The 14,223-nt window shown below is 42.0% G+C and overlaps 1 protein-coding gene across 1 annotated transcript; it reads right to left on the reverse strand.

Moving 5' to 3' along the window:
- Positions 1-987: 987 nt before the first annotated feature.
- LOC142559965 (neprilysin-1-like) lies at positions 988-5,477 on the reverse strand. The gene is made up of 5 exons (XM_075671683.1): positions 5,432-5,477; positions 4,663-4,824; positions 3,295-3,381; positions 1,425-1,624; positions 988-1,002 (listed from the first exon to the last, which is right to left on the reverse strand). Exons 1-5 carry the CDS (start codon positions 5,475-5,477, stop codon positions 988-990), a joined length of 510 nt encoding a protein of 169 aa, XP_075527798.1.
- Positions 5,478-14,223: the final 8,746 nt, after the last annotated feature.

A 14,223-nucleotide genomic window follows, 5' to 3' on the forward strand; every position in this document is an offset into this window, starting at 1 on the left:
TCTAGTACAACACACACGGACATACCACAAGAAAAGCATATTAAGTCTACAAAGAAACATAGATTTGTGCCCACCGCGCAATAAAAACCCTGTACTATCACAACTACATGAATGCAACAATGCTCAATTAGATGTGAAAGAGAGAACTCAGTGCAGAAAAGCCTTGTACAAGATGTCGGAGAAAACATGCAGCAGTTTAATGTGTGGCGCTAATAGCTAAACAAATTTACATCCCTCTCGTTCCGGATGAGAAACCACGATAAGAGACGGAATTCTCGAGAAAATTGTGAAGAAAGGGAACCAGTACTTCGCGTTTTTGCAAACAAGTAGAGTTACTAGTATAGGACATCATTAACATCATTGTAATTTGATTTTATGTGTTTGTCAGTATGTTTTTCAAATTAATTTTCAGTTTGCCTTGTGACTGATCAGTAATGATTTTGACATCTTATGAGAGAAAATAATTCATTTGATTAACTCGATCACAGGGTAACAATCACTACGTGATGGACTTTACAGATTCCTCGATCACAGAATGGGTCTTTCATCAAGTTTCTAATACAACAAAATTTGAAGACAACTACATTTTCTTTTAAACTTCTAGTACATTTTCTACCGAGAATTGCATAAACTAATTTGAAATTCTGAGCGCTAATTACCCATGAGGAGGCGTGAGTGATGAAACGGAGACGAGATAAATCATAGCGGCGACTTTTTTTGTTTATGCTGGGTGCACAGTTTAGTTATTCGCGAAAATGTGTCCGCAAAAGCTCATAAGCTAGCTGTCTAAGGAGCCTTTACCTCGCTAGCGTAGCCTTTCATAGAATTATGGCCACTTGACATTGAAGGTAGTGTATAGAAGGTGCATATTGTGTATAAACAAAAGTCGTTACAAATCCTATTATCCTTGGTCTATTCTAAAGCCTAAACTTCCGAACGTTGTCTTTGCGCACTATCTAAACATATCAGTCGACAAGAAAGGTAAGCTCAGAAGTCCGCATGCTGTTTACACACAATCTGCAGATTTCACTGAAAAAGATTCATATACGCCATATAAAGTATAGAAATGGTAAAGGAAAATATTTCCTATATCTTCCCGATAAGCTGTCTTATATTCAACTTCAATTACCAATACTCGCCATGTTGCTTAATGGCTTTGTTGTTGTACTGCTGGGCACGAGGTCGCGGGATCAAATCCCGGCCACGACGGTCAAACTTCGATGAGGCAACATTCAAAAAGACCCGTCTGCTTAGGATTAGGTGCGGGTTAAAGAACACCAGTTGGTAATAATTATTCAGGTGAGCCCCATTACTACGCACCTCATAATCAGATCGTGGTTTTAGCACGTAAAACCCCATTATACATTTTGTTTCCAATTAATAATGAAGTAAATCGATTGTATTTCTTCTTCCCAAGAAATTACCTGCAGAATGTGACCTTTGGGGTTGTCCATGTCCTTGACGATGTGCACCGTGAAAAGAGACGTGAGTCCCGTTTTCTCGACGATGTCTTTGAGGTCACCGATATCTTCAATCTCCTTATGGTCCAGGACTGGCCATTTTCCGAGCCCGTTTCTCTCGAGGACTCGTCTCACTGCCTTTATGCCTTCCTCTTCACTTACGCCTGCGATTTCAGTACATCAGTTCACACGCTGGAGGGCCGATGAGGATAGCTATAGGTGCTTGTTGGTATGGCATGTCTTATTTTGTTGTAGCGCAAGTTGAACGACAAGAACAACAGAGAGGCACATCTGACACAGTGCTGTGTGCATCAGATGTGCCTTTCTGTTGCCCTTGTCATTCAAGTTGCCCTACAACAAAATTAGATATGCTGGAGGGCCGTTTCTGTGAATGTCCAGAAAGCATTTAAGCATAGAAATTACGAGACTTGACGATGTTACAGAACGTATCTTCGCTAAGTGGTGCTTTTTGGATAATGGCTACAGGAACTACAATATTGACCTCGTTCCACATAATCCCAAATAAATAAGTGAATAATTTTTGCAAATACGTTGTAGTTTGTTGGTGCAGGCTGTGTCGAGCGACCTTACCGTGTTCAGTGTAGGCTGCGAAGCTCATGGGGAACAATGTTGTTGTTGTTATTCACTAACATTTCTAAAAAGCTCGACCGAAGGAACAGCCCATGCTCAACGACATTCCTGCCATAAAAATGCCGCATAGTAAGTGGAACACTATTGCAAATAATATGCGTTGTACTTCCTTAGTGAAACCAATGTGTAAGGATATTCAGAGCGTAGAAGCGAACAATCACACTGACACTCGTGAATGCTTATGTTGAAAAAAAGAAGGACTTGGTAAGTTGTGATCAAAGGTCTGAATGATGTACAATGGCTCCAAGTTTAACAAGCACCAATCAAAATGAATGCGTAGGATAGGGCGAGTACCCATGCAGTAGCCGATTCACGCAAAATCCCGACATTTGCAGAAACTACTCAATACTAAACTGATGTCTGTGCTATCATATCCTGGTTGTATGGATTATCGTAGGCCACATTCTCTGTAGTGTATGTGTTGAGCACACAGATTCATCGACCCTACCCATGGCTTAGATCCATTGTGCTTTTCGAGACTGAGTTACATTAACATTGGTTCTTAAAATCATGTGCCTGTCAAACAAAACATCGAAAGACATCATAGTGAAAGTGCCCGCCAGTGATAGACAGTGATCGCTAATCAGACATTTTAAGACATAACTCTCGGAGATACTGTTTTCATGCGGAAAACAAGGTCACGAGGAATGCTTTATAACGTGTGGATACCTTTGTGTTAGCCACCTTCTCGTATTTTCTGAACGATACAAACAGGTCACATGAATATCGAAGCTAGATAACATAATGTCTGAGCGAAGAAGGAAGGCCTCCACCTGCTAGGAAAACTTTTGACAAGGGGACGACAAATACAAGTTTCCTCATTGAAACGTTGACTACAGAATGAAAGTTCCCTGGCTCGCTTACTGTTGATCATTAGTTTTGCTGGCATGCCGCTCAAATGTAATATCCTCTCCTAGTTAAAAATTTGTACTGTTGAAAGTGACGACCAGGGGCGCGATCAGAGATTACTGCTCGGAACGCACGTTCAGTTTGCGTTCACTTTCTCCTTATACGATTGACCTAGGTCACGCCGAGTCGTCAGCAGCACTGAACGCCAACTCAACGCGCGTTTCGAGTGACGATCTACAATCACGCGCCAGATAGCTAGTCACCTGGCCAGATATTATATACCAGAGTAGAGGAAACTAATGTTATGGGCCTATCCTCTGGCGCAGCCGCTTACTGGTGTCCATGCAAGTGTGATAGGCGACCGCCGCTTTCTCCCGCGCTGTCTTGGCTTCAGGGACAACAGGGAGACTCTCGAGAATTTCTGCAAGAAAGTATGGCAAGCACGAGAATGTAAGTCTTTAAGTTGTCCAACCTACACGAAATGCTCAGAACTACACTACTACGACCATTTTGCAACTGCTGCTATTATTATACTATAGTTGCTTAATCTTTATTCTTGTAATTGCACAGGCAAAAGACATCAAGCTTGTCAGCTGTAGACACATTGGACATTTAGAACAGCGTCTTAAATTAAGTTTTTTTTTTTACTTATACGTAGTGACGGACATCAAGCCAAAGAATCCACTTCTGTTCTGGTATTAAACCTTGTATGGCGCGAAATGCAAACTAAATATTGAGACTGAAAGCGAGATTTTTACGTTTATCTCCTTGGAAAAAGTTACCATCAAACTGAGCGGATGTAAAACGTACCGACTTTATTTTTTCACGCTGCATAATCTTACCCAATTTATTAGATTCATAGCTTTATACTTTGTTTTAGAATAGTTTAGTAAAATTGCATGGCTCTTTATTCTAAGACTAATTTATAATTTCTTGTCATACGACCCGCTACTTCCAATCATTTCACTAGTTTTACTCGCTTACGCTCTTTTTCTATTACGAATTCTTTAGTAGACGTTCAGTTGGATTCCTGGTGCCGTATTAGCTGTGCCTAACTTTTCTATAGCTTTTCTGACAGTACGCACGACTTCGATTTTAATAAGCCATCAGTATCATATCATAATTTCGCAACTTTGTTCATGCGCCTCGTGTTACCTTCACTTACCTTGCTCCTCACAAACCTTTATTTAGCACACAATAGTCCTAATAGTGCTTATCATGTATGTCATCGCAATAATTTAGCTATGTCGCAAAAACGTAGATCAAATGATCGCTGCCATACCGGTGCCTATAGCAAGGCTATCACAGCTGGAAGGCAGCTTCATCTCTAGAAACATTTATTCCCCTTTAGATAGCCACAACAGTGTCCATTACAAGTTTCATGAAATGAGTGTGGCACACAGTTGTCACCCCGTTGCTTTCAAATGCAGAAGAATGTGTTGGTAAAATAACGCTTTCCTTTCTGATTCGTTAAGTGCAAGTTTTCTCCCGCTAGTTGCTTATTTCTGAGAATAGCGCTTTACACGCCAATTTCTTGCTTCCTTTCTGCTGTGATTTGTGAGGCATTTTGTTACAAATTCAATCCGTGCCGAGAAGCTAGCGTTGCATTTCCGTTGCACTAAGCATACCGTGTATAGGTACTCTCCGCGCAGGCATACAACTTTCCTAGATGAAAACACAAATACCCGAAGTGCGTGCATACCTCGTAAGTCCTGTTCGACTTTAATTGTAACCTGAACGAAGGGACTCATGCCAACCATGTCATCGGGTATGGGGTGATCTTTGTTCCAGCGATTGCAGACATAAGCGTAGAAATCATCACATGGGTCGGCACTCCTATTCACAGATGCCAGAATGAGTTGAGCTGCAATAAATTGCAAAACGAAATCTTCGTCTAAAACTAGTTGCCTTTGAGACATCCCTCAAAACTCTATCGAAGAAAGTAGATTCTCAGTCTAATGCACATCAAAATTACGCAATGATAACATTGTGCCAGGAACGTATTCTCCGACGATCACTTTCGGGGACAGTATCGGCGTTAGCCATGCGCTTATTGGCTGGTTGAGCACTACATCAGGCGAAGCCGTTAGTATCACCGAAGTAATCGTCGGGAAATACGTCCCCAGCTTGCTGGTGCTTCATCTGTTGCTTTAATGAAACCATACTCAGGCATTCAAGGTGTAGTTAACTAGCTTTGTTTGCTAGCCATACTAATATTATGATAATGATTTGGACGAGGAAAACTGCTAATCAGACGTGCATTGCAGCAATATTGATGTCCAGAACAGTCTTGGTGAGAAAATGCTGGCATGAACGCAGACAAGCTACAGATAAAAGACGTTACACACCTCTTTCTTTGCAAACTGGACTCTCACAGAGACTTCGGGACCTAAAAGCTGGAACAGGTGGCCAAGGTTATCAATGGTATTTTCGTTTATAAGGTCCCAAATGCAAACATTAGGGTTACTTACACCGACCAGGAAAAAGGGTGTCCTCCTCTGCTTTGAGGACCCACATCGCGTTAAATAGTACGAGAAACCAACAAAGCATTTCCTCACGACTTCCTAAAAGGTATTTGTTTCTTCCAAGTACAGCCTGCGGAAACAAAAGCAAAATCAATGTACGTTTCTCGCCTCATCATAATCGGCTTTATCGTCATTTCTATTTTTATCTCTGTCTCCTTCGTTTCCCCCTACCTGTTCTCAAGTGTCGTACAAAAGATTAGAGTGCGACGCCTATGGTCAATGCTACAGCATTCTTATGCAACAGATTTGTTACTCGCGGCAAAAGATCTGCCACATTCATTAGCACTAAGTTAAGAAGTCCATTTTATGAAATACGAGCAAAATCTGGACTTCTTGGCTGTTTTGATACTGTCGTAGTTAACGGAGAAAGACAAGGACGCATCAGTAGCATAGGACAACACACAGCATCCTCGTGCATGACCTTCCTAGACTTCCTTCAAGCCGAAGGTTGTTAACATATTCGCCATTGATCCTAGGCCTTCCCAGTCTAATAGCTTGAACACTTGTTCTAAGCATGCAGTGAATAGAATTGAAGAAATTGTGTCTCCTTGTCTGAGCCCTTTCTTATAGGCAATTTTCTACTTTTTTGTGGGCAAGCAATGTAGGTATCAAATCTTTGTAGAATATTACCCAAGATAATCATGTATGCCTCCTGTACTGTTTGATTACGCAATGTCTTCATGATAACTTCTATCTCTATTGAATTAAACGCCTTTTCATAATTTACTAAAGCCATGTAGAAATGTTGGTTGTATTCCTCAGATTATTCAAATTACCTGATTGATGACGTGGATGTAGTCCAATCTATAATATCCCTTCTTGAAGTCAGTCTCTCCTTTTGGTTGATTGAAGTCGTGTTCCTCTGATTTGCTTGAGAAATTGGTTGGTGAATATTTTATACTATACTGACCGCAAGCTAATGGGCCTATAATTATTCAATTCTTTAACATCTCCTTTTATGGATTAGTATAATGTTGGCATTTTTCTACCTCTCGAGTACACACTTGAAGTCATCAGCCGTTGCGTGTAAAGGGACCCAAGCATTCCAATCATATGTCCGCCATATTTGATTAAATCGTCTGCTATTCCATCTCTTCCCACTTTTCCCCCAGACATTTCTTGCAAGGCCCATCTAACTTGATCGCTAACTATTGATGGAGCCTCAGTATCCTGTTGATCACTACTTCCAATGAAGGTCTTGTGGCTACAGCTACGTATACAGGTCAGTACAGAATATTTCTGCTGTCTTTACTATATCATCGAAATTGCTGATGACCTTACCCTGCTTATCTTTCACTGCATGCATCTTGCGCTGTCCAAGGTGAAGTTTTTATCTCACCGATTTTATATTGTGGTCGTTATTTTATTGCTTCCTCAATCTTTGCGACATTATAAGTATTGTTACTTACAACAGATTCAGGGCATCCAGATTATCATTCACAACGAGATAAATTTATAATGCGACTTATTTACTCTTTTCTATGACTATATCCAAACCAGAGATACAATATCCCTACAAAGTGATAGCAGCAAAGAAATGTATTTGGTCGCCCCTCAGAATATGTAAAGTGTAGTCCGCTGCTAAAGGCGACACATATATGTGCAGCTCTGACTTTGCTGGTACTTCAGCCACAAGTGCTGGCAGAAGCTATGTCAGTACGCTGCACAGCTCTGTATATATTTTCTGGCGTCATGAAACGCAAGTCATCCGCTGGAATGTCGGAAGATTCCAGAGAAAATAAATTCGTAGGTGCACTACTATCATGTATTTAACATTTGAACGTACTCTGGTACGCACTGGCATGGACCGACTCCGGCAGTAACACTCTTGAATCTCCAGAAAAGTAAACTAGCAACGGCAATTATTCGCTGCCTTCTTATTCGAAGGATTTGGCGCAAGGCATACGTACCTGAAAAATGTATATTCCTCAAAACGAGTGTGTATCACCATAGCAAATACCAAGCATGACGAATTTGTGTTAGCACCGTATGGAAACTGACTATAACCAGGTTCATGTCAGCTCAACTATGTTCGATTTTGCATATATACTTCTGCATCGCAGGATACCCACCTTGTGTATAGATGAGGGTTGAGTGATTACGAGCGCAAAGTTTCGTAGGTCGTCAGTTGGACCACTTGACGGCAGCTGAAATTCTCATGGAAAACTACTCCTTTCAAACCAGCAGCAATCTGACGCAAATGCTGTAACTTCGCCGATGGTTTTCGTGCTTTTCTCCAAACATAATAAATTTTCCCTGAAGAAGACACTTGATAGAGCAGGGAGCGTGCCTACCGAAGCTTTTATTCGCGTGACATGGCGGGTAACAAGACTCCGCCAGGAATCCAGCTTCAATAGTCAGGCCCAGACGTCATTGGATACGCCTCTACCCAGTAATGCGGCATTACTCGCTAGTCAGAGCTCCCGCACTCGAGGGCAAAGCAAGCACAAACCATATAATGAACAAGGCGGAGCAAAGAGAAAAGCTGCACTTACAACGGATAATCAGTTCTGTTAATGTGTTGTTTGCGTGATATGTCTTTTTTTGCACTTCATTCTATCTGATATAAACTGGAAATTGAAAAGTTCAAGATCACTTGGAAGCAAAACTTCTTTGTCGCTACCTATTTGCTGCTTTGATGTGGAATGTACGCAGCTTCTCGTTTTGTTACCGCTCTATATTATTACGAGTGTGACTCCAGCCTGCCCAGCTAGGGAATTGAGATAATTTTTTGTTTTTAGCATCTCAATTCGTACATTTATGCACTCCGCAAAACTGCGACAACTGATATTCAGAACAGGACACACCAGAGAAGGATGACAAAACCCAAGCTACTAAATGCTGTATTGTCAACGAAACGTTGCCCATATATCGGCACCGTTCAAGAGAACGAGCATGTAGATGGCGAGGTTACATGGTCAACCTTAGCCGTGATACACCAGTGACAGTGATTAAAGCGTTTTGAGTGGGCAATTGACACGGGATAACGTTTCCGTTGTAGCTTCGTGCGACAGTCGGGTGGATGAAAATTCTTGCCTTACTTGAATTTTCCTCCACCGTGCGGGCTTCCGCAGAACTTGTTTGCCAAATATAACGTTATCAATCAAATTACCCTACTTGCTTCACCTGCTGAATAACGAAAGAAAGAAAAGTCTTCGCTAATACCTTTTATTTAAGTCTCGGTTGGTTCTAACGTCAGGGATTTATTTTCAATGCCATTCCACTTCCACGCAATCAAGCAAACACCAAAAGTATTGTTTTTACTCTTTGGGATCAACCTAAACCGGAGTGTTTTGCAGGATATTTTCGACCTCATTCAGACGTTCAAATGACAAATTTGTTCTTCTCTCTTTGCTCGTTTGCTCGTCGCTTACTTTGCCACCAAAATGGTGAGAATAATAACTCATACTTATCATATCGTTGCTCTACCTCTTTCGCACCCCTGCGCACGTACCCGTGCTGTAGACTCAGCGGCTGTGGCTTTGGGCTGTGCTACATGAGGTGACGTTTTTACTCTTTGGCGCTAATGATCAACATTTCTGCGTCGTAGGAAAGAAAGACGAGGCTTTGAAGAATACTTAGCCTGTATAACCGGATTTAGCAGTAAAACACGTTGTGGGGTTAGTTGGTGCATAGCTTTCAATAGATTAGGCGCCAAAAGTGACAGCACACAAGAAATACAGACAGGAAGAAATACAGACAAGAAATACAGACAGGAAGCGCCTTGTCCTGTCTGTATTTCTTCTTGTGTGCTGTCACTTTTGGCGCCTAATCTATTGAAAACGGGATTTAGCGTTTACGTTTAGTGTTCCGTTAAAAGGGCACTCATCCGGTTTGGGCACTGATGACAGGCGACTGCGATGCACAGCTTCAATTTCTGTCTATGCTGTTTTGTAACTGTTTGAATGCCATCTGTGCTGGGCCGCACGCAACGCGTGGGTAGCAAAATGTCACGAAAATATTAAATCATTTTCCCGCTCATAGCCATGAATGTGTTCGAAAATTTGGCACAAGCCTCTTATTGTGGCAAGTTCTCGTATTTCTAGTCGCTATTTACAGCCGCTCTTGATATTTGACTTGAAGACTGTCACTAATGCTGGTTTAGAAAGCAAATAACCTATTTCCTGCGCGAGGCTGGTGCCGGAAGCTTCAATGCGTTGCGGTACACAGAGCTCTTCTTGAGCGTCTCTGCGACAATGCCCCTCTCCACACTGAAGTTGTGGCAAAGTCAACAGACACTGAAGGTATTATCCGCCAGTGGATTGGAGTTTACCACCATTTTCGTCGCTCATCTCGCAGGCCACGTTCGTTTCTCTGTTCATAGATTATCGTGCGAAGAACTAGCTCAGTCTCTGGTTCTTATCTTAATTTTCGTACGCGTTTTCAAAGATGTCGACTCGATGATATTCATCAGGCCCTTGACGACTGCTTTGAAAATGCGTTTGCAGATTACTGTTCATTCAAGCAACTCGTACATCAACGAAAAGGAGTTGTCACGAACTTTGGAAGTTCTAGGTGTGCGTTTTGCCACAATCTGAAACTTACCGAATACTTTGCAAACACCACCACGTACCGTATGCGGAGGATTTCCTTCAATATACTCGAGCCTTTCCTTATGCGTCACTATATCTAGGTTTTGTACATACACCTGCATCTTTCCATTAAAAGAATCGTGCTGCATGAAAGTAAATACACGAGATCTTGACATGTCAGCAAACCTACAAATTTTTTGTCAATTCTGGTACCTCCTAGCGACCTCCAGCTGGTGAAATGTGACGTCACAAACAAAAGTTACGAATTACTGTCAAAGGCGAGCTGCCCAAACAAACGGCTTATTTAAAGAGGCATACGAAAGCTAACGCTGTTTCTGTAACTCTTGATAATGAAGTTTTAATGCATATTTGCAACACCGATGCAGGTTGGGTTGCTGACTCTTCTTTGATTGACCTTTTAGGCCGACCACATTCTTCCCCGTTGCACGAAAAGCGCTCTAGAACCGCCTTTGGCAACTTTGTAACTACATTTGGCAACTGTGCCAACAGGCGTATTACCTGTTACTGTTCCGACTAGCGATGTAAAATCACCGTTCCAAAAATGCTGGGAGGTTGATTACTTTGGCACGCGCCTGTAGTTATACTGTGCAAGGCGGACGTAAAGGCTTATGACCAAAACTTACAATGACTCTTCGTCGATTAACTCTCGCAATGAAATGATCCATAAACATTTGTGTTTGTGTTTGACATTATAAGAGTGACATGGGCGTTATCATAGTATCTTGTAGTTTATCTTTGTTTCTTGGCAATTGAAGATATTGTCTCAATATTGTCAAACGCAAGGCAGCGCTTCATTCCGCTGTATTACCCATTTTTATCACGACAGGAAATACGAAGTTGAAATGGCTGAATTTTCAGAACTTTGGTGCACAAAATTAACGCTGCATGTTTCTTTCTTCTCATGATCATTTTCTTGTTTTCATGTGGCGCCGGCCAAATTGCAGAGTTTGTGTGTTTTACCAAGCCGAAAGAGTGAAGAATTACGATGTTGGGGATTTAAACGTGCCCCACAGTAAAAACAAAAGTTGGATACATTTAAGAAATATGTGGCATGGCATGGCCACAATTAGTACATGACCGGGGTTGTTGGAGAAGTATGGGAGAGGCCTTTGCCCTGCAGTGGGCGTAACCAGGCTGATGATGATGATGATGATGATGAAGAAATATGTGCTCTCCCACTCTATGTAAACGTGAATAGAAATGTTCAGCAATTTTTCAAGTGGCTGTGTCTGCATGCAGGAACGTAAAAAAATCAAAACCTAGAATTCACCTGGTTTTCTTTGATGTGCATTCGTCCTGTCACGCTCAGGCAGCCGGCAAAAACGTTTGCACGTGCTACGGTGTAGACAAATATAACTAATTGTTCTTTTTTCTTGCAGGCAAGCGGAAGTGGTCGTTCGAGTTTCATTGTCTTGTTTCCTGACAAAGGCACGTGGTTGCGCCCTGCGAAATGCCCCAGAAGCGACTGCTGCAGCAAGCAAACTACGGCCTCGCTTGGCAAGCCCCGTCGGAGCTAAGGTCAGTGTCAGCGGGAGAAGAAGCGCTGGTAAAACGCCGATGTCAACGTTCAGCTTTTATCTATAAGCTATACTTACCTTTAAAAAGTGATAGCTGTTATAAAAAAAATAGCTAGCTGCAGTAAGCCTTTGACCGTTTCTGCTGTAGCTCCCCGGTATCAACCGTCATTGCGCCAGTGATAAAATACAAAAGTATATGCGTATACTCGCCAGACCATTCAAAGAAGCACGCCAACAAAGCCGTTTTCTAACCTGGGTTTTTCATGTTCAGAAATTGATCGCCCATCTGATCCTTCGGGGTATGAGCGAGATCCATGCGCTAATATCAGAATCAGCAGTGTGAGGTTTTCTGAGGCTGGCATTCCAAGTATCTCCGGAAGTTAAATCATCCGCCCGTGAAGAATTTACAGTTTCTCTCAGTTGATGAACGATTCCACAGGAATGTGGCAACCAAAGCTCGTGTCATCGAGCAGTCTTACGTGCTTGTTAGTCAAGACGTTTTGTTAGTTAGTTCGACGACTTCGTGCCGTGTTCATATATACAGGGCTTCCTTTCCTTCTGGCGTATGAGCGGCACTGAACCTATGGCTAAATTTCTTTCTATGCATTGCTTGAGCTATGCCGACGAGACTACAAACCACGAAATGCAATTTCCTATTCTGTCATTATATTGGTCGGGGTTTCTTCTTCCGTGCACTTCCTGCTTCCATTCCAAAGCCATAGCGGAAGTGACGCAGGTATGTTGTCGAATGTCAACGCGACGTGTGAGCAAAGAGCAAGATCGTAATGTGGCAAGAAGTTGTAACCTTCGGTATTGCTCGCTTCATTAACCCGCATCCTCGAACAATCCTGCGTAAGAGCGTTTTATCAATAGGTGTGGCTTGAGCTGTCAGCCCTTGCAGCGATTGGTATGATAAGAGTGTTTTACATTTGCGTGATACTTGATTGGTTGCCGTGATAAGTTTGATTCAGTGCGCATGCGCCGGCTCTCCACGGTACCATGGTATATACATACTGAGAAACCGACATTTTAGCTTGCAGTCGTCGTGTACCACGCTTGAACGTCAGAGGAAATTATAAAGCTGCAGGAAAAATAAGGCGTTCAGAGCGTTTCACATAACTCAAACATAACAAAGGGGGATAAGTATTCATATTGAAAAGGAGAGCTGACAAATGGTTACCTAGTTTGCTTGAGCTATTCATGTAATCTGTAGATGCTTGTTAGTTTAGTACTTTGCATATGCCTCCCTCATTTTTTCTCTTCCTTCAAAACTACTCTATCTATCCTGTACAGTTATTTAATACTGCAACTGATCGGGTCCTTTCGGTCTTTCTTCTGGTTTTTTTTTCAACGAGTACTCTAAATATCTCTTGCTTTTCTCGACCACTGACCGGTTAAGGTTTCCAACCGCTTTGAATCCTAGCGCTTCAGGAAGGTGGTCGTTACCTACTATTCTCACTCGATGAATCCCTTCGCACTGCATTAGGATGTGGTGAGTTGTCTCCGGATTTTCGCTGCAGCAGACACATGGCTCGTCCTGTTGTGATTATTTGCTTCCGTGTGTTTTTGTCCTTAGACAACCAGCCCGAGCTTCAAACAGCACGACACTGTCCTTTGTGTTGTAGTACAGATCTTACCTTCTAATTTCTTGATTTCCATTCTTGCAAATCTCCACGGTCTGTTTTGTTTTCATCCTTTGCATCCAATTTACTGTGTCTGTTTCTGTCCCTTCCTTTCTCATGACTCCTTGTTGTCTAATTACACTTTCAGTTACCCTGTAATTCGCTGCTAACATTACGGACCACTTGTCGTATTTGGTGTTCACGCTTTTGAAGTGGAAACATTTGTGCACTTAAGCAGCACATTTCTTTTCATCCGTATTCCCCAGTCTTCAAAACTAATTTTGCTGAACGATTTCCTGACTTCAAAACCGGCCCAACCAACGTCATCTTGCACTTCGTCTTTTGTGGTTTTACCGTGGGTCACAAAAGCCAACCGGCCGATCAATCTTTGGTTAACATCAATCTCGACAATATACCTCATTTTGTGGGCAGAATGGCATTTGCGACCGTAAGCGCTGGCATCATTGCACCTTTCCTGATTCCTCGCAGCACCTCGTATTTATTGAACATCCTATGTGCTCTTTGTATCAATAGTGTTCGTTTTCGCTTCCTCTTCGTTCTTAGATTATTTTGGTGTACGCTAGAATAGGTCTTCCCTTCGTTAATGCGTACACTCCGCTATTTATATTGCTTGGCTATGGTAATGACTTATACTTGGATTTATACATCATTACTCGTCCTGTCATTAGAGATAATAATTTTCGATTTCTCTGGGCTAAGCTTAAGGGCTAGGTTTATCCTTACATTGCACCGTACATTCAGAAGACTCTGTAAATTCCTTGCATTGCCCGCTAGTAGCACTGTCGTCCGCATGCATATAAATGCTAATACTTTGGCACCATCTAATTATGAGAATTCAAAACACCTTCGAGATTTGGTTGCGTCTTTTTTTAAGCCTTACAGCCTGAATACAAACTGATTGGAATAGTGTTCGCAATAGTGCCAGAACATCGTTAAAACTTTTCTGTTAGGCGATAACTTCGAGTAAGCGGTAACTGATATTTCAATTTTTTTCTTTGTCACAACAGTAAACATGTAGCAAATGC

Source organism: Dermacentor variabilis, chromosome 10, assembly GCF_050947875.1.
Source record: "Dermacentor variabilis isolate Ectoservices chromosome 10, ASM5094787v1, whole genome shotgun sequence".
Lineage (NCBI taxonomy): Eukaryota > Metazoa > Arthropoda > Arachnida > Ixodida > Ixodidae > Dermacentor > Dermacentor variabilis.